The sequence below is a fragment of the Myxocyprinus asiaticus genome, chromosome 1 (assembly GCF_019703515.2).
Source record: "Myxocyprinus asiaticus isolate MX2 ecotype Aquarium Trade chromosome 1, UBuf_Myxa_2, whole genome shotgun sequence".
Lineage (NCBI taxonomy): Eukaryota > Metazoa > Chordata > Actinopteri > Cypriniformes > Catostomidae > Myxocyprinus > Myxocyprinus asiaticus.
The window spans coordinates 48,275,974-48,303,576 of NC_059344.1; the positions used below are offsets into that span (position 1 = coordinate 48,275,974).

The 27,603-nt window shown below is 38.8% G+C and overlaps 1 protein-coding gene across 4 annotated transcripts in view; it reads right to left on the bottom strand.

Annotated features, from left to right (window-relative positions):
* Window positions 1-24,102, bottom strand: part of LOC127443375 (serine/threonine-protein kinase BRSK2-like) — a 171,242-nt gene extending 147,140 nt beyond the window's left edge. For all 4 annotated transcript variants that reach the window (XM_051701933.1, XM_051701923.1, XM_051701917.1 and 1 more), the window contains exon 1: window positions 23,850-24,102. In XM_051701933.1, the coding sequence (XP_051557893.1) occupies window positions 23,850-23,940 (91 nt within the window). In that variant the 5' untranslated portion in view covers window positions 23,941-24,102. The remainder of the gene's footprint in view (window positions 1-23,849) is intronic.
* Between the last annotated feature and the right edge of the window lie 3,501 nt (window positions 24,103-27,603).

Genomic DNA, 27,603 nt, shown 5'->3' on the forward strand with positions numbered 1-27,603 from the left:
CACATCAATCCGATCACTTTATTTAACGTTCATGTAAACAGTACGTTCTGAATCATCAGTTGGATTGATTTCATTCTGATTAAAATAGTGTCCATGTAAATGCAGCTAATAATTTCTGTAGGTAACAAAAAATGATGGTAAATGATGACTTAAAAAATAAATGAGAAAAATGTCAAGTTCAGGACATGATGCAACAATTATTTGTATTTATTTTTTTATTTATTTATTTTTTCATTTCACAGTAGTGGTTCTCAAATGGTGGGCCGTGACCCAAAAATGGGTGACAGGTCTGTTAACATCACGGACAGCAGGAAATAATGTATTGTTCAATAATTCCATGTATTGTGCTGTTAAATAACACCTCTTATTGTTGTTTATGCATTTGCAAAATGTTAATAATTGTACATATTGTTGGGCATACACAGTTAATGGTAATCTTAATACAGTTCACTGTCTGTTATTAAGGACATTTTTGTTTACTTTTGTAAAATACAAATTTTTGTACTGTGTTGGCTTGCAAATCCAATGTAAAATCGGGCCCTGAAGCAAAAGCAGTTGAGCACCACTGTTTAAGAGTTTGTTAGATATATACAAAGCCATCGCTATGACATGTCTATTTCTACTCTAGCTCTGAGCAGACAAGGCCCCAAACACCTGAACTTGTTGACCTCACAGGAGAAAGACACATTTGATAAAAAAAAAAATTAAAAAAAAAAGTGTTCAAGGGTTTTCTCTAATCTCCGGTCATCTATGGCTAGGACTTTGACGTTTTTTTTTTTTTGTTTGTTTTTTTTTAGAGTGGCTGAACTGATGTGGGATTGCCAGGGCACGAACGTAAGTGAGATTGAATTAATATTGAAATATTAAAACCGGCAATATATTGCAAAAGCAACATTAACAACCTACTACCACTAGCTTCACAACTCACATCAACCCACATAACACACATTCTTCAGTGTGCAATTTGCAATACATGAGTGCTGAGCATCACAGGTTTTGCACAGCACTGCTATTGTACTGGGAGTGATGGTACAATGAATAAGGGAACACACTTTACAAACAGGCTTTCATTGTTCCAGCATTGCTGTAATCATTACACATGCATGAAGTATCAAGCCAACAGGAATGCAGCATTGAGAAGCACTATGACATCATGCATTTCAGATGAATGCAACACAGCTACTGTGGTGTTGCAATAATTGCATGCCATGCTAGTACATTTCCTTTCACTGGATGTCTGTGCAATACCACCCCCATCTATAATATGAACCTTGGGGATTCACAAAGGAAAGCACGGTTCCTGGAGGCAGATACAAAAAAAAACATTAAGACTGCACAAACCGCAGAAGTCAGACACTAATGCTCTTATAGCCACAGACAAAGCCACAGACGGCGCAGAATTCCTGATTCCATGGTGCTACAGACAGCAGTGGGTTAAGTCCATAAGCTACACAAAATAAAATCCATATTCACAAGCCTTCTGATCAAGATACTGCTTTAAATGTTCCAAAATGTACTACTTCAAGGCAAGATTACAAGTATTCAGATTTTCAAATGCCTGCCAAGCCAAAATCCACCATATCAACCCATAGGGCATATATCAATTCAGTGTGTTCTAATATACTAGCCCTAGTGCAAGGGACAAAATGACTTTTTAGATTTTCTGAAGCAGTATATGAATTTCTTTTCTGCTTTTAAGACCTGCCCAATCTCTAGAAGTTTATTTAAGCCAATGCTATAACATCCCCCATACTGTATCTGAGAAAATATGTGATCAAGCAGCTCTCTCTAGCTCAGTCTCTCAAAGGTCTAAATGACTTTGTGATAAGCCTGTTGTTGATGTTTTTCACTCTCCTGAAAATCAATGAATCCTGACAGTCTCCCTTCTTATTCCTGCCATTGCCATGCATTCACCATGAAATGGCTTTATTCTTCACAGATGCTGACAAAGGCGTTAACATACGACCATGGATGACATTTGTAAAGAACTCTCATTATTCACTCTGGGGCGTCGTGTCCTCTTTTTTTTTTTTGTCGAGGCGTTGCTTCAAAGAGTGTTTTTTACATTTTCTTTTCCGTTTGCTTGGATGGGTATTGATCCACATCCATGAGGCAAGTAGACGTAAAGGTAGAAAGCAGAGACACAATTCTTTCATAAGGTAATCATCAAACAAAAACAGGGCTGCACAGAGAGTCAAGCAGAAAATATTCTTTATTTTTGAGGAACAAATGTGCAATAATATGCTAAACTGAGCCAGGCCTTTGTATGCTTCAGCATTCGCTACTGTATGTACCCAAGCCAGACACCTGGCTAAAGCCTGTTAGACGTTATCAAATGCATGATTTTACTCTAGAGACCTTTCTGTGAGACAAACCAGCATCTCAGCCACAGCACAACACAAACTGCACACTGTCTATTATGACATAGACGTACACATTGAACAGAACGTGCTAACATGGAAAAATGGGTTAACATCCAACCATGGTCCATTAGTAATTCATCCAGACAATAACATTGAAGTGTGTGTGTGTGTGGGGGGGGGGGGGGTTAAATAGTTTTGCGTGCCCTCCCAATAAGTTTTGCGTGCCCTCGCAATAGTTTTGCATTCCCTCCCAATAAGTTTTGCGTGCCCATGCAATACATTTATTATGGTTTAACTACAGTAAAAAAAAATTTTTACCATGATATTGGAAGTGAAACCATAGTAATGATACAGGAAAATGAAAACTATGGTAAGAAATATTATAACTTTGTGGTTAGTACGGTAACCACAAGATTAACCATGGTTTATATATAGTAAAATGGTTACAATCTGGATACATTATACTGTATTAAAACCATGGTTTCCACCAAAAAATAAATTAAAAATGGTAACTTTTCAGCTACAATATCACTATGTAAAAACATTGTTTCCGCCAAAAAATAAAATTAAAACTACAATATTACTATAGTAAAACTATGATTTTCACGAGGGATTGCACACTATTGCAAGGGCATGGAAAATGTATTGCGAGGAAACGCAAACTATTGCAAGGGAATGCAATCTTACTGTGAAGGCATGCAAAACTATTTCAGAAAAAAATCCTGTACTGTCCTCTAATGGGCTCCATAGGGCTCCTCTGATTGAGTAGGGCCTAGTTTTTAGTATCCTTTGTGAAATGTCTACTTCTTTGATAAAAGATAAATTCAAGCATACTCTACTTCGCATATACATTTGAGAATGTTCAAAAGTGCATAAAACAGCTTTGTGGAAATGCACCAAAACAAATTATGGCTGGCCAGTCATAAGGGGGAATTAAACATCAATGGCACTGCTGGCTCTCTATCCACTTAAATTGGGGCCACTCTCGCACCAGGGGCTGATAGACAGGGAAGGGCCTAACTGGAGCTACAGCAGGTGGTAAAAACTCCTAATGGCCAAAAACAGCAGCTTCATCAATGTCCGGATTGTGTTGAACGTTGCATATCCATGCATAAAATTTGCCCCATTTTTAGCTAAATCTACTTACGCAGCATTTTTCACACTATTTTGGGAGGTGCAAGACGGCAGCACAAAGGAAGATGAGGGAGTGCGGCACAGCATGCCGCAATCAGAGCCTATGATCATCGGCTTTAATCCAAGTCTGAATTTAACCAAACAATGCAGGGAGGAAGTAGGGAAAGAGAGAGGGAAAACAAGAGCCGTTTAATCATTCAGAAACAATGACAGTGAAAGTTTGATGTCCAAAGTGAAAGGGCCAAAAAGTGAAAGTCTTAACTACTTCCTTTTTCAGCTTTTCATCACCGCAGTGGTAAAAATAAATGGAATGACCCATAAAGTTGCTTCTACAATGGTCAAAAAAGACATCCAGGTTTGAGCATCACTGATATTTATTCCCATGCTCCCCTCGTGTTCTGTAAATGTACGGCTAGCACCTGTTAAATGATGCTTGATAATGGAGAGACAAGAAATGCACTCCATGGGTTTTCATATCCCTCGCTGGAAGTACCACGGCAAGGGGTGAATCAGAGCTAAAAATACAGTGCCGCTTTACTATGAGTCATAGCCCCCATCCAGCCGGCATGCTCTCTATCCAAACACAAAGGAAGCGCTGGGAGACAGACAAAGAGGGAGGTAGTGGGCTGGGGGTGGGGGTACTTTTATTGGGGTTTTGTGAAAACTGGGATATCATCCAAACATGCGTGCGGGGTTGGGGGGGTGACGTAATCGCTAGCTGTTGCCTCATAGCCTTTGATTTTTGTGAAAATGTGGCCAATCAGCAATCAAGGTCAGATACGAACATTCACGCAACCAGTTCAATTTCAACACCACAGACCATTCCTGAAATAAGCATGGATCATTTATGCAAGTTGGCAAAGGGAAATTATGAATAATTTTTCATTATGTTATCATCATTACAGAACATCAAACACGTCTGAACTGCTAAAATATGGAGTAATGCTATTCATCCATTTTTCATTTAAATAATGAGGCCTCGTTGTCATTTTTAATGATTTATTTGAACAACAAAACACAATCATTCTGCCTGTAATGAATGATGTTTTATGTTTCATGTTCATGAATAGTCATCATTCTAAAGTCAACATAACAGGTATGATTGATTACATATAGCCCTAACACAAAAGCCCTTTGTACTCCAAGGTCAGGATGCTTAATTGAAAACTCACATACCAAGGATGTTAGGGTGGCTTCTTCTCTGAGTGAGACTGCCACCTCACCTTATCCAGCAACCTGGCTGTATCCAGCACAGAGTGCAACGCCCTTGAATCTGTTTGGCCTTGAGCCACAGGCAAAGTGACACTGCCAAGCTTCTGCTGAGTGTCTCTGAGCACCAGCCGCTGATAAGTCAGTGCGGTCCACAGCAGTGTGAACACAATGATGTACAATCAAATCATTAAATAATAATGGAACATGAATAATGTAAATAATATGTTGTCACAATGTCATGATGTTTCTGTACTTTGTGTATTTGTCTACAGTACGTGTGTGATGTCTGGGTGCACATCTTATGGCAGCAGTAGGGGTGACCGCCTCAACACGTAGACGACCATCTGTTCTACTCAGGGCTATGAATGCAGCTGTGGGGGGCCTGACTAATCCCAAAACCCTCTCATCTGGTCAGCCAGTGAATCAGTGGGGCAACATGACCTGCTTTCAGCCAGCTACCCAACCAAACATGCCTAATACCTTACCCATTTTATATAAGTAAGTAAGTAAATATTTATCACTGACCATGTTTACATGCACATTATTTTGCGATTAAAGCTAAAGTGCGTAATTTCTGTATCACTGCATCATAAAACAGAATTACAATAATATATTTTTTTTTTTTTCTGAACTCTCTTCTCATCATCCATTGGTCGGGCAAATGGAAAATACCGCCCCAAATTCACACCATTGATTGGGTCAATGTTGCTTGGTCAGATTGGTCGGGATGCTCAAATAAACAATAGCCACTTTTCAACCAATGGGCCAAATGGTTCTGAGGATGGTGTGGAACGGTTACAGTAGCATTTCCACATGAGCTATGATTCGGCACAATTACAAACTGTTTTCTTTGAGTATGGTTAGCTAACCATACTCAACCGTGCTGGTGGAATGGCTTTAGTATGTGGCAGCTCACAATTATCAATTTACTCAGGCCAAGGTAACAGGTTTTAGCTGTTTCTAGCTTAAATAAAATGTTCTTTTAGTTAAAACAAGTTGAAATTTGTGTTTATTGTATCTTCATGATTTCAAGATTAAACTAGTATAGTAGCCTACATTTATTTTTCTACACGCCTTTTTTGTAAGGGAAGTAGATTACTAGCTACAACTCAAAATACATCAATATATTCTCATACATTATTTTCATATAATATTACTTATAAAATATTCTGTCATTAAATATCCTTTTAGCTAGACTGGAAACTTTTACCTTTCAGTGTGTTCTGTGTTTATCCGGTGGCATACAAAAGCCCTCAGCAACCTGAGCAACCTCACGCCTTTTACTTTTTGCTTTCCCTTTTTGTGACATGGGCTGTGTCTTTCCTATGCTATAGCAGAGTAAAAACCAGGGGGAAAAAGCAGTCCTTAAAACTGGATATGTGGTCATGCTCCATAACACGCTCGCTTTAATGTTTACCTCCCACGCCAACTGACGAATCTGTTACATACACTACCGTCAAAAGTTTTGAAACACTCGACTGAAATGTTTCTCATGATCTTAAAAATCTTTTGATCTGAAGGCGTATGCTTAAATGTTTGAAATTAGTTTTGTAGACAAAAATATAATTGTGCCACCATATTAATTTATTTCATTATAAAACTAAAATGTAATAAAAAAAAATTTGGAAATTGATGACTTGGACCAAATAATAAAGAAAAGCAGCCAATAAGTGCCCAACATACAGTGCATCCGGAAAGTATTCACAGCGCTTCACTTTTTCCACATTTTGTTATGTTACAGCCTTATTCCAAAATGGATTAAATTCATTATTTTCCTCAAAATTCTACAAACAATACCCCATAATGACAACGTGAAAGAAGTTTGTTTGAAATCTTTGCAAATTTATTAAAAATAAATAAATCACATGTACATAAGTATTCACAGCCTTTGCTCAATACTTTGTTGAAGCACCTTTGGCACCAATTACAGCCTCAAGTCTTTTTGAGTATGATGCTACAAGCTTGGCACACCTATTTTTGGGCAGTTTCTCCCATTCTTCTTTGCAGGACCTCTCAAGCTCCATCAGGTTGGATGGGGAGCGTCGGTGCACAGCCATTTTCAGATCTCTCCAGAGATGTTCAATCGGGTTCAAGTCTGGTCTCTGGCTGGGCCACTCAAGGACATTCACGGAGTTGTCTCGGAGCCACTCCTTTGTTATCTTGGGTGTGTGCTTAGGGTCGTTGTCCTGTTGGAAGATGAACCTTCACCCCAGTCTGAGGTCCAGAGCGCTCTGGAGCAGGTTTTCATCAAGGATGTCTCTGTACATTGCTGCATTCATCTTTCCCTCGATCCTGACTAGTCTCCCAGTTCCTGCCACTGAAAAACATCCCCACAGCATGATGCTGCCACCACTATGCTTCACTGTATGGATGGTATTGGCCAGGTGATGAGCGGTGCCTGGTTTCCTGCAGACATGACGCTTGTCATTCAGGCCAGAGAGTACAATCTTTGTTTCTCATGGTCTGAGAGTCCTTCAGGTGCCTTTTGGCAAACTCCAGGCGGGATGTCATGTGCCTTTTACTAAGGAGTGGCTTCCGTCTAGCCACTCTACCATACAGGCCTGATTGGTGGAGTGCTGCAGAGATGGTTGTTCTTCTGGAAGGTTCTCCTCTCTCCACAGAGAAACGCTGGAGCTCAGTCAGAGTGACCATCGGGTACTTGGTTACCTCCCTGACTATGGCCCTTCTCCCCCGATCGCTCAGTTTGGCCAGGCGGCCAGCTCTAGGAAGAGTCCTGGTGGTTCCAAACTTCTTCCATTTATGGATGATGGAGGCCACTGTGCTCATTGGGACCTTCAATGCTGCAGAAATTTTTCTGTACCCTTCCCCAGATCTGTGCCTCGATACAATCCTGTCTCGGAGGTCTACAGACAATTCCTTGGACTTCATGGCTTGGTTTGTGCTCTGACATGCACTGTTAACTGTGGGACCTTATATAGACAGGTGTGTGCCTTTCCAAATCATGTCCAATCAACTGAATTTACCACAGGTGGACCCCAATCAAGTTGTAGAAACATCTCAAGGATGATCAGTGGAAATAGGATGCACCTGAGCTCAATTTTGAGTGTCATGGCAAAGGCTGTGAATACTTATGTACATGTGATTTTTTTCATTTTTTATTTTTAATAAATTTGCAAAGATTTCAAACAAACTTCTTTCACGTTGTCATTATGGGGTATTGTTTGTAGAATTTTGAGGAAAATAATGAATTTAATCCATTTTGGAATAAGGCTGTAACATAACAAAATGTGGAAAAAGTGAAGCGCTGTGAATACTTTCCGGATGCACTGTAGATGGGAACTCCTTCAATACTGTTTAAAAAGCATCCCAGGGTGATACCTCAAGAAGTTGGTTGAGAAAATGTCAAGAGTACATGTCTGCAAATTCTAGGCAAAGGGTGACTACTTTGAAGATGCTAAAATATAACACAGTTTTGATTTATTTTGGATTTTGTTTAGTCACAACATAATTCCCATAGTTCCATTTCTATTATTCCATGGTTTTGATGACTTTACTATTATTCTAAAATGTGAAAAAAAAAAAAAAGAAGAAAAAAATATATATATAATAAAGAATGAGTGTTTCAAAACTTTTGACCGGTAGTGTACATTCTAATAGACCTTTTTCACAGACTGTGATGACACGTTTCAGCCTTATTCAGCAGCATAAATGTAGCAAAACTTTATTATATTATTTTAAATATTGAGTGTAAATTTATAACATTATTGTGTTTTATTACCATACATGAAATGAGTTACCACAGCTGCTAGGGGGTTTCTTTTACAGCTGCTGAGTGAGTGACAGTAAATTTGGCATCTTCTCTAATCTGACTGTATTAATCCACTGCTCTCTATTTTTTTCCTCTTCTGGAAAGTCATTCAAACGTTATAGTGGATTTTTTCCTTTTACTCTTGGAGCAAATGGGTAAGTGAAAATAATATTTGCTTTGGTCTCCCATTCACTCCTATTCACTGCTGTTGAAGTTTACCCTACAATCGTTTACTTCCGCGGTCCAAAACCCGAAGTGTGAAAAAGGTCTGTCCTTATTTCACCACACGACGGTAGAAAAAGAAACCGTAACCACGCCAACTTGGCCCGGATCAGCCCGATGGTGGAAAAGCAGGTAATGCAAATGTTTTGATCGTAGCACGGAGCTTTAATTTCTATTTATTTTTTTTACTTTTCAGGGAAATCAGCATGAATGTGGAGTCTGTGAATATTAAATAGGACAGGAGAAACACACTTAAAACTTTAAGGTCCATATTATGCCTTTATTCCAAAAAAAAAAACAACTTTTTTTTACATGGTTCACAGCTATTGGAATATTCCTGTACACATATTATCTGCATGGACTGAATAAACTTAGACACATTACATTCCCACTTTTCTCTTGTGGAAATATTAAATACACTCACTCTTGCAATTTCTTTAAATGTATTTTTAGTAGTTTTGCAATGTAATTTAATCAACTCATTTATTCTCTTTCATGGCCTTGACAACAGCACACATAAGCACAATGAACTGCAAACTGTAGGTCATGATGAGACTCTAAAAAAAAGATTCTGTCTCCTCCTTGCTCCAACAATCTGTTTCTACAAAAGCTTGAATTTGTGTCTCATAGCACTCACAAATTATTTCATTTGAACATGCCCAGATATACATGAACAATGGATATTCTGAACGTGTATCTTCAATATGGACATGACACAGAATTCTGATTAACACAGGCATTACAGAATATTGTCTTAAGACTTCATCGGTCAAAATCAAAAGGACAATGCATCTGCGTGTATTTCCTCAGTTAATTAGGGATGACTTCAAGGACTTTAACACTAAAACGTATAATTCATACAAAATCATTTTGTTCAATCACTGACCCACAACACTTACTTAGTTTACTAATTTTAACAACTCATAGATCTAAACATAAATAACTAATATTGGCATTATATTCATTCATTTTCTGTTATAGCATAATTTCATGTACACAGCTGCTTTGAAACATCGCCTGAAAAGAGCTAAACAAATAAAACTGCCTTGACTTGATTTAGTCAGGTTATGGCAATTGGGTTTACATGATGCATTCATAATCAGAAAATGACCAAATTCTGATATTAATCAGACTCTTAGAGGCCATGGGAGGAAAGCTTCCATTTGGATATCAAAGTTAAATCTTTAGCAAGTCAATTTTAGTCATTTTAAACTTATTTGCTCTGGTTAACGTGCCATTTTATTTGCTGCTATTCACTGACAATCCCAGTCCATTAAACTTATAAAAATCCAAATGCACGCACATAGTCAAACACTGTTGTAACCATAGTAACAGGGCTGAAAGCAGAAGGGAGAGGCCCACGTGTAATGTACTGAAGTAAATGGTTATTCTTCTACAGCATAAAGCAAACAGCAGGAAATAATACCTTTCATAAAGCAATCTGTAGCTAATGTAAGGAGCAGATAATACTGGAAATGGCACATGTGTAATATGGGTAAAATAAAATCACAGAATAGAGCAATAATGCACAGGCCAGAGACGCACCCCTATAAAACTTCATATCAGCAATACACACAAGACGATAAGATTCAGACAAAGCACTAACTGCCACATAAATCAATTTTACAGTTTAATAATAAACCATTCAAGGTTGAATAAGTCATCCTGCCAAAGGTTTAACAACACAACAGCCTCCGCAGAATGTTAGTCTCAGTCACCATTCACTTTAATTGTATGAAAGAAGATGCAAAGAAAATGAATGGTGACTGAGACTACAATCTGCCTAACATCTCCCTTTGTGTTTCACAGAAGAAAGAAAGCCATTCAGTACAAGGATGACGGATGAGTAAATGTTGACAACACCAAAAGCTTGACTTTGTTCAGTTCAGTGCAAATTTAATGTAAAAGGGCCACAAAATCTCCATTAAGTTTGAGGAGTAAAATCTCAGCACAGACCAGGCCCTGACCCCTCCTTGTGACGGTCTGCAGGACTGTGTGATGCTGTTGCCATGCTGAACCAGGCAGCACTTGCTCAGGCCAGATGTGCTCAGTATGTGTGCCACACCATCTCAACGGAGACACGTGTGGCAACAGTTGCAGTGCTGTAATGCATTAACGCAGCCTCACTCCTTGAGTCGCCTCAGTCCAGAGCACAACTAAATTAGATGGTCCACAGTGCACACACACACACTCACACACTGGAATTGCTTGCAACCAAATTCTCTTTCTTTCAATGTGCCCGTGGCACTACCTGTCATCATTGCAGTCAAAGTGAAAATAATGTTGGTTCACTCTCTCTTCTTCTCACTAATCTGATTATGCCACTTGATCAGAAGCCTGTGCTGGGTCTAAAAGCTGCGGAGAATCACACATGCTTCTCACACAAGCGCACACACGCAGACACACACGAGCAGTCGCAGGCCATCTGTGTGTATTCTGTGGGGTGTGAGGGTCTTGACATTGTGGAGAGATCACAACCCCAATGTAGCCTGAGGCAGAGCACTGCTATCTCTTGTAGATTTGTTTTTAAACATATTTTAACAGGCGCAGAATGACCAAGTTCCTCAGTGCATGTGATACAGCAATACGTGGGTGCATTTCAAATTATGCCAAGGAAAGATTATTGCATTTTCTAATGAGGATAAATGAGACAAAAAAGACAGTCTCTGAACCGTATGCCCTGCTGGTCTGATGTGCCAGGCGATATCAATAACAATGATTTATGTTGACACAGTTATCTAGTTAGCGAGACCTCACATTGGCTGTGTGCAGGTCATATGGAGATGAGGGGCTGGTCACCTGATGTCATTAACAACACAAAGCTCATTCAGGCATGAGAAAAGTCACTACAGGAGCAGGGCTACTTGAAATGGAAACTGCTGTTTAATTTTGTGACAATTGCACAAATAAATCCATACGATTAAAATAAATAATATTTGGCAACACTTAATGGTACATTTTACATGTAAATATAATTAATTTCAATAGTAGTAATAAATATTAGCAAAGTGTGTTAAAAAAAAAAAAAGAAGCTTATAATGTACTTTCCCTGTAACAAATATTAGCAAATACTTTTCCTTTAATTATAACATATTATTTTTTAAAAAAAAGAAAAAAAAGATGAGCAGTAAAACCACATGACTCGTCAAGCTGAGCATTGGGCATAGCAGAGATGCACTAATAAAAACAGTTACAAGTATTCCAACACATGCTGTTTGAGGAATAAAATTTGCCCAGTATTACTATGATATAATCCATATCTAGTGTATCTACAACCCTACCGGTATGTAACTTTAGTTATCTTTAGTTAAGTCGACTGTGAACAAAGCTTGCCATTAATTGAGTTTGACTCCACTGTATAGATGAAAACTTGTTGGCTGCTTCTCAGATATTCTCTTGTAATCCTATATCAAGCAAACCGCGTTATTAGCAACATTCAAATTGGTTTTGGTGTCTAAACTCTGGCAGGTTTGATAGATCCCTATAGAGCAAGGGAACAACAAAAAAATTAAAGTGGGAGAGGAAAACTCAAATATCTCCTCGCTCATCATCTCTCCTTTCCTGTGTTGTGTCAAAATAAGCATCCTTTGTTCTGATTTCTGATTTGTTTTGATTAAGTTCATCACTGAATACACTTTCATCATTAATTTACTTTAATTTCAACAATGCTTTTAAAGCCACCTCAATAACAATAATCTGTTATTTTGGTCTATTTAATTTCAGTCAATTATTTATGAATAACCTGTTATTTCCAGCCTGGTGTCATGAACATTACGTGACTGTGGCAACATACTTGCAAAACTAAATTATGTGCCTTTTTACACATTTGTGATCAGACCAGGTTAAGGTGAATATTAGATGGAGGTTTTAGTAAGTAAAACGTACCTTCTTAACCTAACCATAAGTGGTCTAAAATCAAATGAGACGTGGATAGAAAACAGACATTCTTACCCTTAACCAACGCCTAAACCTAACCGATAATGTCCAAAAACAAAATGAGAAATGAAAAGCACATTTTCTGAAGCAACAATGTCATCTTGTATAGCTTCTATGACACTCTCGTCTCACATGTCAGCTTGCATGCTTGACTGTCTCAAACTTCATACTTGAAACTTCAAAGTTCAACACTCTATCAGGTAAGCTTCCGCAGAAGCTACCGGTAATCACACTGGAATAAGTGTGTAAATGTAGGTGAGTCTGTAATACAAGTGTTAACATTAATCGTTTTTCAAATGATGTGCTACAGTTAAAGTGTTTTATATCATAACTTAGCAGTGAGTAATAGTTTGAGTAATAGTGTAAGTAATAGTGTGAAAATAAGTGTTTAGAAAGTCATAATCATCTGTTGTAGTCATGATTTGTGTGAAAGTGACTAAAACGCACAGTTGTTATAGCGCCTCTAGTGTTAATTTCACCAGGAAACTGTAACGAAACATAGAACGTGTCACGTAAAAGTCAGTTTGCAAAAATGTAGTTATAGTAACGTTCATTCTATCAGACTAGGTTGGTTATTTCTCCAATGTACAAGCTGATTTTCTGCAATTTGCTTCAAAAACTCTGACAGTAACTGACAGATTATGTGAAGATTGTGACTGCTGACATATTGGTTGACTTGATTGGCATCTTGTTTTAATCAAAAATTCTTACAATACCACTTACAGTAGATATAAAATAGTCAGCACGCTTTATAGGCAAGACCTTCAGGTAGCCCAGCCATTGTAGACTTAAAAGGACACATAGAAATAACACAGACCCATTAAACTCAAAGAGTTCAGTTAAATAGGAACCTTTGGCCATTCACAAAGTCCCATTGTGTGAAATTTAGAGCTCACAGATAATATCAGACAAGGTCCTAGCTCAAATTTGGCCTTGAAAGACAATATTCAGCACACATTAAGAGATTGTGAATTACGATTTCCCCTTTCTAATAGCTCAGGTAGAGAAGCTACAATCAATAGCCGGACCATCCAGGCAAGGCTGAATAACCATGTAGCACAGTCATCCAGAAAACATATGTATAAAATTGCATGGAGCCTCCCCCGGTTTCCATAGAAACCCTCAACTTGCCTTAGACTGAGGGAGATAAATGTGTGTAGCCATTATTCTATTGCTGGGTTTTAGTGCTCGAGCAGTGATTGGTTGGAAAAGCGTAGTGTTACCACAGTGCCACAGCATTAATGCTTTGTGTAACTATGATTTGCAAATAGGTATGTATGGGCTGGGTGTACATACTCTCATCCCCTCAAACCCCCTTCATTTTCACCTGTAAATATTTCCCCCTATTTGACTCTTAACTAAGTAAAAGAGAGCCATAGCCTTTCAGTTCTGAATAAAGGGGCCACCAAGCATCAGCAACCACCTGACTAATGACACGGCTTGACCAAACCCCACCATCTGGACAGGATATTCAGCCCCTCTGGGTTCTTTACCAATCAATCATGCATACAAAATGGCATGACACCTCATTTTATTCATACAGTATTAGTACAATAGCAGAAACACAAAGAATAATAAGAATTAATACATTTGTATTATAATGCAGTCTCGTATTATAATTTTTCGTTTCAGTGTTATTTGTCATTAAATTGTTTGTTAAGCCTTCAATTACTTGTAACTGTGTGAGTCGGACATGTTCTGGTTGAGTACACTAACTTTGTGTTGTTTTCAGCAAGTGCTGCAGTTACAAATCCTTTGTAACTCTAAAAATGTTCTTTTTCTACACCTATACTTTATCTCAACCACTCTATATTTTCCCTTGCTCTTTTTAAATCCCTCTCGTTCAGGTTGTCTATACTCTGTTCCACTCTTATTTTGTCTTTCTTACTACTCTCTCCTTCCCTATCTATGTCTCTTTTTTCACCCCTTTTCCCTCCCTCTTTCACTCACTCCATGTACTGTTAATGCATCCCCTCTTACTCTGCACTTGCAGTGTCTGTTTTGGCGTAAATTTGCACATAAGCACGAGAGCATTTACACGGGCTGCAGGCTAAATGTCTATCCCAATTAAACCCGGAATTAGTCCATCTGTTGAGCTGTGCCCACTGTTTGAGCCCCTGTGTCTTTGCAAATGTACTAGTAGCATTTCAGGATATCTGACAGCCTTTAAAGTGATAGTTCACCCAAAAATGAAAATTAATTTACTTACCCTCATGTTGTTTCAAATCCCTATGACTTTCTTTCTTCCATAGAACATAAAAGGAGATGTTCGGCAGTGTGTTAGTCTCAGCCACCATTCACTTTGTGATTGAGGCTTTTTGGATTAGCATGAGGGTGAGTAAAGGATGACAGAATTTTCATTCTTGGGTGTACTATCCCTTTAACATGGCAAGTCGCACATCATGACAGTGCAGAACTATCCAAGTGGGTTCTGTGACTCGAATCTCAGGATTGAATCTAGCTAAAGTCTCCACAGGTTGTGTAAAGAGCAGATACCACACATAGCATCCGTGGTAAGACAGCAATGGTAGAAGTCAGTGGAGACAGGCATGGTGTGATGAACATGGTAGAAGTTAAGGGTCTCTGCTGCATCTCTCTGATAAAAGGCTTCACAGCATCATCAGGCACTGGGGAGCAATTCTGCAGTGAGGGAGGGGGAGGAGAACCACCAAAACAACATAGACAATGCAACATACAGCACCATATGATGGCTAATACAGGTACCACAAACAAAACAGCTTAATCTCTGCACAAATACCCACCAAAATGGAAAAGACTAGCTTCTGCTTGAATGTGTCAAAGGCTTTCAGTCAAAAGTGCACTCTTAAAACTACCAACCTACAACCCCAATTCCGAAAAAGTTGGGACAGTATGAAAAATGCTAATAAAAACAAAAATGAGTGATCTGTAAATTATAATCACCCTTTGCTATATTGAAAGCTCTACAACTACACATTATATGATGTTTTACCCTGTGAATTTCATTGTTTTTTGTTTTTGTTTTTAAATGTACAGTAATTTCACATTTCAAAAGATGATTGCAACATGCTCCAAAAAAGTTAGGACAGTCGAGTTTTTACCACTGTGAAACATCACCATTTCTTCTAATAACACATATTAAGCATTTGGGCACAGAAGACACAAGTTTGTTAAGTTTAGAAAGTGGAATTTTCCCCCATTCATCCATTATGTAGGTCTTTAGCTGCACAACTGTACGGGGTCTTCGTTGCCGGATGGTGTGCTTAATAATACACCACACATTCTCAATTAGAGACAGGTCAGTACTTCAGGCAGGCCAATCTAGCACCCACACTCTCTGCTTACACAGCCATGCACTTGTAATCTGGGCAATATGTGGTTTGAAGTTGTCCTACTGGAAAATGCAGGGACATCCCTGGAAAAGATGGTGCTGGATGGCAGTATATTTTGCTCCAAAATTTTTAAATATCTGTCTGCATTCATGATGTTCTCACAGATGTGCGAGTTGCCCATGCCATGGGCACTGACACATCCCTGGCCCATACAGACACAGGCTTTTGGACCTGACACTAATAACAGCTTGGATGGTCCTTTTCCTCTTTGGCCCAAACAACAACGACTGTGTTTTTCAAAAAAAATTTGAAATGTGGACTCTTCAGACCAAAAAACACAGTTCCACTGTTCTACTTTCCATCTAAGATGAGACAGAGCCCAGAGAAGTCGGCAGTGCTTCTGGACAGTGTTGATGTAGGGCTTCTGCTTTGCATAGTAAAGTCTTAATTTGCATCTGTGGATGCAGCGGAGAGTGGTGTTGACTAACAAAGGTTTACTATTGTTATCCCAAGCCCATGTTCATGATATCCATTACAAATGAATGATGTTTTGATGATGTCAGAGATCACGCACATTCAGAAGTGGGGTTTGTCTTGCACTTTACGCACCAAGATTTGACCAGATTCCTTGAATATTTTAACTACACTGAACAAAAATATAAACGCAACATGTAAAGTGTTGGTCCCATGTTTCATGAGCTGAAATAAAAGATCCCAGAAATTTTCCATACGCATTGATTCGATTAGATTAGGGCCTAATGAATTTATTTCAATTGACTGATTTCCTTAAATGAACTGTAACAGTAAAATCTTTGAAATTGTAGCATGTTATTTCAACTCGTCAAATTGTTATTAGTCTTAAATTGCCCCTGTCCCCCAGTCTCAAATTTTTTGGAACATGTTGCACTCATCTGATTTGCAGTTACTGTACATTTTCAAAAAAACAACAATAAAATTCACACGGTAAAACATTTTGTGTGTAGTTTGGTGCTTTCAATACGGCATTTTTCATACTGTCCCAACTTTTCAGAATTGGGGTTGTAGTTATTAATTCTTAAATCCAGCCCAAGATCATTATATTAGGTGTATAATGCTAAATCTGCCAGGTTAGCCCACCTGCTCTGCCTAGATTGAGTGGTCTTTAGTGAGCTAATGATATGCAGGTTTTTCCATTACAACCTAGTTACAGGGTACTTGTTGTGTGTCTTCATATGCAATTTCTCAACCCCATTAAACAAAATATAAAAATCCAAAACAACACTACCATCAATTCTAAATTGCAATTTCTCACTGTGAAAATTGAACCACTGACAGTTTTTGCAGGAAAAATGCATGGAATCTCTCTTAAATGTTCCTCGGGTTCATGAGAGGGGATTCAGCAAATATTATGAAGATAATAAAGGAGGAATAATGAGCAATAAAGAAACAACTATATATATATATATATATATATATATAATATATTTATGTAATTTCTAGTCAACAAGCAACAAAACCGCGCCAGTTAATTACAGCTGTACATGAGAAATATCGCTAATCTCACATAAGGGCCCATCAGTGGAATCAACTCTATGCTCAACATTTTTCAGTAAATTAATTTCTTGCATATGACGTAAAGACCATGTTGTCCGCTATAGATTCATCTGTGTGCATCTTACAGTATTAAAATCGGGGGACTGAATATAATCTACATAAATGAAGGGTGGGAAAGAGGGGATTTAAGGACTGTTGCTGTCTGTCTCTGATCTCCAAGATGGAAAGCATGGCCATTGTGAGAAAAGGCTTGTGGGAAGGGGGCGCAGCCATGACAACCAACCACTGTTATGCGGCACTCACCAAATGAGAGCCAACTGAAGGCTAGAATATGTCTGGAAGATTGCAACCCCCTCAGACCAAAACAGACTGACAAATTGTTCACAAAGTCAGCCCAGCAAGACCGTCAAAAGCTGACATTTCAAACAGGCTTTTCAGGCTAAAACACAACACATTCTTTGTGGTGATGTAGAGTATAATTGAATTTTCCACTCCTAACTGTGTTACTTTTAACAACGGTTCTCTCAATCAGTCAAGGAAATCAATTGCACAACACAGGTAGAGTCCATTTTTATTAGGGCTGTGGATTTAATTCAGTGAGATTAATTATATAAAAAATAATGTGTAAAAAAAAAATTAACACATTTATCATCACCCGGACAGTAATAAGGAATTTACCCACTGTCAGAGCAATTCAAGTAATGCACCACCTTTATGTTTCTACGGGTCTCAATCAGTAGGGGGCAGTAAGTGTAACTGCAACTGCAACTGTTAAAGGGATAGTTCACCCAAAAATGAAAATTATATCATCATTTACTCACCCTTATGCCATCCCAGATGTGTATGACTTTCTTTCTGCTGTAGAACACAAATTATGATTTTTAGAAGAACATCTCAGCTCTGTAGTTCCATACAATGCAACTGAATGGGTGCCAAAATTTTGACGCTCCAAAAAGCACATAAAGACATCACAAAAGTAATCTATATGACTCCAGTGTTTTAATCCATATTTTCAGAAGTGATATGATAGGTGTGGGTGAGAAATAGATCAATATTTAAGTTCTTTTTTGCTTAAAATTCTTCTCCATGCCCTGTAGGGGGCAATATGAATGAAGAATGTGAATCACCAAAAACACAAGAAGAAGAATGTATAAATGATCTCTTTCTCACACACACCTATCATATCACTTTTGAAGATATAGATTTAACTACTGGAGTCATATGGATTACTTTTCTGCTGACTTTTGGCACCCATTCACTTGTAAATTTTTCTAAAAATCTTCATTTGAGTTCAGCAGATGAGAGAAAGTCATACACATCTGGGATGGCATAAAGGTGAGTAAATGATAAGAGAATTAAAATTTTTAGGTGAACTATTCCTTTAAGGCAACAAACCACACATACACTTACCGACAGCAAATAGCACAAGATGAGGATGCTTTCTTGCGTTCAAACACATCTGGATGGAGGGTAACTCCAAATGCAGTGGTCTTGAATCTTATTTTCCAAGTTTTTTCTATGTTTATTGACACAGCGTCCTAAAACTCTCAGTTTATGACGCAATGCGACCAAAGTGAGATGCTCAAGAAGTGTCCGTCAGACGGTTGTGAACATACACACATCCTTAAAAAGCCCTTATAATAAGTCTACCTCAGACAGCTTAACGAATACAATTGCAAAATGGAATGGAAAATGGATGGCTAATGTTCAATGACATGGATATAAACAATATATAGCCTTCTAAAGCCACTTTTTGTATCACCTAGTCAATGCTTTACTTATCTGCATGTAATGTAGTTATTTGAATTATTATATTATATGTCTGATATTTATAATTATTTAAATATAATTATTAAAAATGTTAATCATTGTATATTGAATCATTTTTATTTGGGGGGGCCTTTGCAGCAAATATTAATGTATGCGATTACATGTTATTTGATTAATCACAATCGCCTTGCCCTTTCCCTCTCCTCTTTTTTTGTTTTTTCCTCCCCTTGTCCCCCTCCCCAGCTCTAAAGAGGTGGGGAAAAGCCTGCTGGCAGGCGGGGCCAAAAGAGCAGCTCGGCCCCCAATCTGGCTAATCAGCCGAGGAGAGGGATAAGCGCAGTAGGATGAGGCAGTTCGAGAGAGAGAGAGCCACACACAGCTGCCGTGTGTGCGTTTGTGTTGTGTCTTTTTGTTTCATTAAATATTATTTTGACCATTCAGCCAGTTCCCGCCTCCTCCTTTCCCATTTTAACCTTGTTACAATAAGCATGTCTTCAATACAGCAAAAGGTCTCTTATCGTTTCTTAATATGCCGAGACAGTAATCCATTCGTAGGTTAATTCCCCCGCAAACTGTAAACACTGTGGCTCTGTGGCGCAATCAAAACTTTGCTGTTTGTTTGAGCATCCTGATTAGCCCAGCACAGCAACATTGACTCAACCAATGATGTGTGTTTAGAGTTGGAGTTTCCAGGAAACCTGTTTGAAAACAGACATTATATTTGCTATTCTGTTAGTGGTGCTATGTGACACCGAAATTACACACTTCGCCATTAATTGTCACTGCGTGGGCCTACAGTTAATTCTGAGTTCTTGTTTTTGTGAACTAAATCCTGGGAGACAGGAGGTGCAGTGGTTACCCACACACAGAAGCAGCCCTTAGTTTCTTCCTTCGATTGAGATGAACCATACGTGCACTGCACTGAAAGGACGGTACTCTATGTAGTTCTGGCGGTAGCTCTTCACATACGCTTTGCACCAGTGCCTCTACAGACACTCACTGGCCCTGAGTTAGTGTGTATATATATAGCTTGATTATCTCCATGTCCATGCTGGATGTGCAATGGAGGCCTGGGGCTCTAACACCACTCTGCATGGAGCCTGCCCATACATGCCGTCTAGCCCTGACCCAGTGAGCAGGCTCTGTTTTTGGCCATAACAGTGTGTGTGATTCAGGAACTCCACTGCTTCATTATCGGGCCTCCTCTGGGAAACCCTGACTGAGTAAGAGAAGGGGAAAGGGGGAAGAATGAAGTGGAGAATTGGGCATATGAGCAGGACTGAGAATATAGAAACTTAGAGAAAAAATAAGATGAAACAATATAACAGAGCTCCCGGCAAGAAACTGCATCATCCTCATAAAGCAGGCATTGTTGTAACGTTATTGTTTTTCAGAGTTGTGCTGCTTGAAAAGACCACTTATGGTAGACAGTCCTATCCGTCTCACCCTGTGATCTCCTGTAATCTTCCTTTGCCTACTTTCAACTGACTGTAGCAGTAAGGACGCTACACGTGATGGCTGAAAAATCACAAAGAAACAGGGTAGGCAAAAATACAGGCACGTACATCCATTTTGATTTGGGAAGTTGTGGGAGGGGGTAAATTAAACTAGAGCGTCCTTTTTACTGTTTCCCATGGGGGTCCCGCTTTAGCACTGAAAACTCTTTCTCCCCCATCCCCAATCCCACCCCCCTTCCCATCCATCCGCACCCCTCCCCCAAGCTCCTCTTTCTCTGTGTGAGCCTCTCTCATGACATATGGGCTCTTCTCTGCATTGGCAGCACTGGGAAGCAGCGTTTATTGTGCAGCGTTCTCTCAGCAGCCATGCCAACGCCGGCAGAATGAGCAGGAATACCCTCGGCTAACCAGTCAGCCCTCTCTAACTGCGGGCTACAGGAGGATTTATTTTAAGAAGTGGTGCCAGTCATTTAATTTCTGACAGACCATTCTACACACAAATGAACAGTGTTAGCGCTCTCTTCTGCATGTATTTATGTTACAGTGAATATAGTATATAATGTAATTATATTAGAGAACATAAACACATTTCTATAACCTGCTTGCATATAGCAACTTGACACTTGATAATCTTGTTATTGGGTTAATTGGGAAAGCTGTCCACAATTCTGCTGATTTCTTTAAAGACCCCATAAAATGGTTTGATGAGCCGAGTTTACTTTTCTGTGTTGATGTAATCCCTATTGATACAGGAATTTGGGACGGGACATGTTAAATGGCTTGTTCCTTAAATAAGCAATAGCCAATAGCCTTTAGTGAACATCACAACCATGAACCATAATTTGTTTCTTAGTATTGCTAACTTGAGTATGAGTGCAAGTATGCAAATGCAGAAACTTCATGTCTCAGACCACAATTCATAACTCATCGCAAGTACGCACTGCATTTTCAACAGTGCCAACAAGGGGCGCTATAGCAGCTAGCGATAATGTGAACTGTTCACTTTTATGGTGAGCTATCTCTTTCAAGTCAACTACTGTCATGGCAGAGCAACAGTTTGAAGAGAATATTGCTAAGCATGTGTCACCGGTCCTACTCGACCTGCCCCGAGTGGGATTCGAACCGGTGATCCCTGGCATGGGAGCCAGACGATCTAGCAAGGAGGCTATAAAAGCCATTAGCCTCTAGCCTCAGTCGCTAGTGCATCTCTTAAGGCCAGGAGAGTGAGGTTTACACACTGCACTGCTATCACGCACCAGCTGGCTACCGTTAAACCCACCCCCCTAAAACTCACTCCCATCCGGGTCACGGCACCAATGTCACCAATCATACTCGACCTGCCCAGGGCAGGATTCGAACTGCTGATCCCTGGTATGGGAGCCAGACGCGCTAGCAAGGGGGCTATAAAAGTCATGGCCTCTAGCCTTGGTCACTAGTGCATATCTTAAGGCCATGAGAGTGAGGTTTACACACTGTACTGCTATCACTTACAAGCTGGCTATCTTTACACTTTTAAGTTAAAATACATTTAATTATAGAATAATAACACATCCAGTTTAATGGCACAGACTTTTGAAGGTTATGCTATTCCTCCCTTGAGGACTGAGGTTGCAAGAACGCACGCGAAGAATGTTCAACTGGACCATGCGTTGACAATGCATTGGCCAAGCGCTCATATTTACATATGAATACCTGCATAAAGTAGGTTTGGGGTTTTAGGTTTTTTTTTTTTTTTTTTTTACGGGTACAATAGTTTATCATTCACATCAAAGCTAACAGACATGGACCAAAAGCCACGAAACTCTATTTTTATTTCATTGAGTCTTTACATATTTTTTATATCACAGTTCTAAATTTCAAAGAGTATCTACAATTGGTTGTTATGCCTGTAAAGAGCGCAGCCCTATAGGCTGTTCCTTATGAGAGACATGGGAACATGGATGCTTGAACTGATAGTCCTTCATGTTCCTCAAATTACAGCAAGTCAATCTATACTTAACAGTTGCAGTCCATGTGTTGCATAACAGCTGTAGGCACTTCTTGACTCTGACATTACATCTGGATGGGGATATCGACAGAGATATACCACCCTAAAAAAAAGCCTCTAGCCACAGAACATTGAGCACAAAAATTGACGGCAGATCAATAATTCTCTCATACTCTAAACAAAATGGCAACATTAACAGGAAGTCAACAACATTCAAGAAATTTCTAACCATTAATGAGTGAAAAACGTTTTGCCAATCCTTGTGTCTTCATTTAAACTATAAAAACATGGGTGATTATGGTATTGATAATTACAATGTCAAATTGTGACAGTCTTTCATGTCTTTCAAGCATCAGGACTGGATGGGCTTCCCTCAGCTATGAACTCAAGGCTTCACTCTCCATCATATTGGCTCTTTATATAGACAGTCTTGGGTACAACATCAGATGTTCTTGTAGATATCCATATCACTCCATATGCTCATATTTTCATGTGTCTACTGCATTTGTTTCCTCAGGGCCATAATATTAACAGGTCATTTATGTAAGAAATTAATTCAGAAACTGCTACACAACACCTGAAAATACAAATCTTCTATCTCCAACTTCAGCACTATATTTCAGCACCAAAAGACTGCAGAGGGAATCATAACACATGGTGCACTGGGGATGCACCAAAACTGTCCCAGCATCAGCAGCATCTGAGGGCAACCTATACCATGATGTCAAAGATTCATTTCAAACTCATGTATGAGGAAAACAGATTCAGATGTGGGACCTGCAACCACATCCCGTTGTCTGACAAATCGGGATTAAGGGCATTAGACTGAAGCAAGCGGACCCGCAAAGCCAAACTGCCATTTGCAAAGAACAAGTTCTCGTTTTAGGTTGAAAATACATACAATTCCCTCTTTATTCCACACTTAAGTGTTTGCAAAACCTGATAAGGTCCTTACTGATTTCGCTGGATGGTCAGAAAAGTAAGCTAAGCTTCTTAATCTGCGAGAAACCACAGCGCAATCGTCCCACCTCTCTACACTATGACATGTCAGCAAAAGCAAACATACACATCATGTTTTGGCATCAAGCAAGTGTTTTGAGCAGCGGTGGTGAAAGCACATCATCATCTCAAACTCAAGCACACAAAAGGACAAACCTGTCTGTCCTTTGCCGAGCGTCTTTTCCAGGCGATACGGTCCCACGTAATTCGCATGCTGAGAGCTGTTGTCTTTTCCCGACGATGACATTTTTTGCGTTATACGGACGAAGTTGCGCTGCCGATAAATTGTTGCAGTTCGGCAATTAAGTAATTCTTGAGTACCGCAGTTATTTCCCCGCCCAGCTCGCGTTCAAGACGCTGCCTCTCTCTCTCTCGTTTGAGAATCGGTGGGGCTGCTGCTCTCCTCCGCGTCTCCCTCTTTCTCTCTGCTGCGAGTGCTGTGATAATCGCACAGCAAAGAGAGAGAGAGAGAGAGAGAGAGAGAGAGAGAGAGAGAGAGAGAGAGAGAGAGAGAGAGAGAGGAGTGAGAGAGAGAGAGAGAGAGAGAGAGAGAGAGTGATGCTCAGCCTACGCCTGCGTGCGTGCGCATAACACACATCTCATCAAAGACGCCGAAAAGCGCTGACTGATGCTGTGTTTGAATAAGCAGTGTCTTAACGCTTATATGCTAGGCTTTATGAGAAACTCTTTTATTTTGATGGCTGCACTGTAATAATTATTATTTTCAAATGTCTGAAGACATGGTTAATCGTTCTTGGAATTATAGACAATTGTTTTTACTTTTTACTTTTAAAAAGGTATTGCATAATTCTAAAATAGTCTTCATGATATATATATATATATATATATATATATATATATATATATATATATATATATATATATATATAGCTCTGGAAAAATGTAAGAGACCACTGCAAAATTATCAGATTCTCTGGATTTACTATTTATAGGTATGTGTGAGTAAAATGTACATTTTTGTTGTATTCTATAAAGTACTGACAACATTTCTTCCAAATTCCAAATAAAAATATCGTCATTTAGAGAACTTATTTGCAGAAAATGACAACTGGTCAAAATAACAAAAAGATGCCTTTTCAGACATCGAATAATGCAAAGAAAACAAGTTCATATTCATTTTTAAACAGCACAATATTAATGTTTTAACTTGGGAACAGTTCAGAAATCAATATTTGTTTGAATAACCCTGATTTTCAATCACAGCTTTCATGCATCTTGGCATGCTCTCTACCAGTCTTTCACATTGCTGTTGGGTGACTTTATGCCACTCCAGGTGCAAACATTAAAGCAGCTCAGCTTTGATTGATGGCTTATGGCCATCCATCTTCCTCTTGATCACATTCCAGAGGTTTTCAATGGGGTTCAGGTCTGGAGATTGGGCTGGCCATGACAGGGTCTTGATCCGTTGGTCCTCCGTCCACACCGTGATTGACCTGGCTGTGTGGCATGGAGCATTGTCCTGCTGGAAAAACCAATCCTCAGAGATGGGGAACATTGTCAGAGTAGAAGGAAGCAAGTTTTCTTCCAGGATAACCTCGTACTTGGCTTGATTCATGCGTCCTTCACAAAGACGAATCTGCCTGATTCCAGCCTTGCTGAAGCACCCCCAGATCATCACCGATCCTCCACCAAATTTCACAGTGGGTGCAAGACAGTGCGGCTTGAAGGCCTCTCCAGATCTCGGTCTAAATATTAGACAAGCAGGTGGAGGATCGGGGATGATCTGGGGGTGCTTCAGCAAGGCTGGAATCGGGCATATTTTACTCAAACACATACCTATAAATAGTAAATCCAGAAAAACTGATTATTTTGCACTGATCTCTTAATTTTTAACAGAGCTGTGTGTGTGTGTGTGTGTGTGTGTGTGTGTGTGTGTGTGTGTGTATTATACATTATATATTATATATATATATATCTGCAATAAATATAATAAACAATACACCTACACCTATGTGTATACTTGTTTATTGTATATAGTATGCTTGGATGGATGGATATAAATAACATTGATTATGTAATACGTTTTTAAACAAATCATTTTAAAAAATGGTTTTCTGTAAATATGAACAAACCAAAATAACAAATTAATTTTTGCTTTACAACCACCTAAATGTATCAAGTAAAGGGATAGTTCACCCAAAACTGTGAATTCTCTCATCATTTACTCACCCTAATGCCATCCCAGATGTGTATGACTTTCTCCTGCAGAACACAAATGACAATTTTTTGAAGAATATCTCACCATGCACTTGCATTGTCATGGATCAACAGTTCAAATATTCTTTTAAAACCTTCATTTGTGTTCAGCAGAAGAAAGAAAATCATACACATATTTGGGATGGCATAAGGGTGAGTAAATGATTGAATTAATTAATCATTTTTAGGTGAACTGTTTTTTAGTTGTTTGTTTTGTTTTTTTTTTGCTTCGACATGGTCACATTGCACCTCACTCTCTGAGATTCAGGTGCTACTGAGGTTTTGTCTGTTTCAATATATTCACAGGTAACTTCATTCATAGATTCTTCAGCACTTTGAAGTAACTTAGAACATCTGGCCAGGCTGTATCTTATCTCACCCCATCTTCCCCCTTTTCTCTATCCTTTCCCTTTCAACTCTCTAGTTGAGACTGGGTCTGTGTAAACAAGTGTTAGATACAAAACCTATGCAGAGCAGTGGATTAATTTTTTTTTTACCTGTTCAACCACACCATTTCACTTGAAGCTGATTTCATGATTGTTTTAGTGATTACCCTTATACAACAATAAATCTCAGTCCTAGTAGTCTCTGTCAGTCTGAGAACACTCTGATGTGATTAAACCAGAGGTCAGCTGTGGTTGTGACCATCTGCCTTTATTTTTATCACAGAAGCTAGAAATGTAGTGAAAAGGCTGATGAGACTGACCTTTGAATATCTCTTTCTCACATAGGCAGACCCTTACCACAATGACTGACAAGAGAGACTGACACATCATTGGACTTTGCAGGTTAACCTCAATAACAACGGGTTTTACAAGCTGAAATTCCAATTAATTAATTGCATCCCCTTCCCCCATTTCATTTAAGCCATTGGCTAAACTGTAAAAGCTATAACCTGACAGTTAAATCAATCAACACTCTCTTTTGTCATTCAGCAATGGCTCACACAATATAAAATCTGCTCAGGGTAAAACATTATATAAACCACTTCTCTCCTGTTGAATCAGATAATTATCCGGTTCAATTGTTGATAATTGTTTGGAAAATATTCTGAAGTTAATGTTTGATTTAAAGGGAGAGATGGAATGGTGGGAAGATTTCTTTAGTCAGCCTAAAACAATGACTGTTCATGCACAGTGTACATAGAAAATCAAATATATTACAGGAAGAGATGTGTACACTAAAGCTCCTTCTCTATGAATAATGAGTGCCTACTGGAAGTTTGAATAGTTTGGTACTTCTTTCCAAAATAATTATAAGTAGTATGAAAAATAAGAGCTGTTATGAACTATGTTTCAAACAATTTTTTGAACTATTATGAATTATTGTGTCTTAAGTGACTTTCAATATTCTGTCGAATATAAAAGATATTAACATCACAATTAAGTCCTAATTTGAATTTATAATAAGAATAAGCCCATCTGCAAAATATAATTTTTAGTCAATAGAAGTGAAAGCAATTGCTGCATTGTAATGGACTCAGAATGTTTCATCTGTCCCTAAGAAACATATAGCAATTCTTTAACAGTTTGTGGTTGTTGAAGTATACATGGCATTACATGGGTTCATTCAAGTAAATAAAAGTAAATTTAGTGAAACACACCTGTCTCCCTAATCAGAATCAAAATTGGCTTTACTGCCAAGTAAGTTTACATATACAAGGAATTTGTCTTGGTGACAGAAGCTTCCGGTG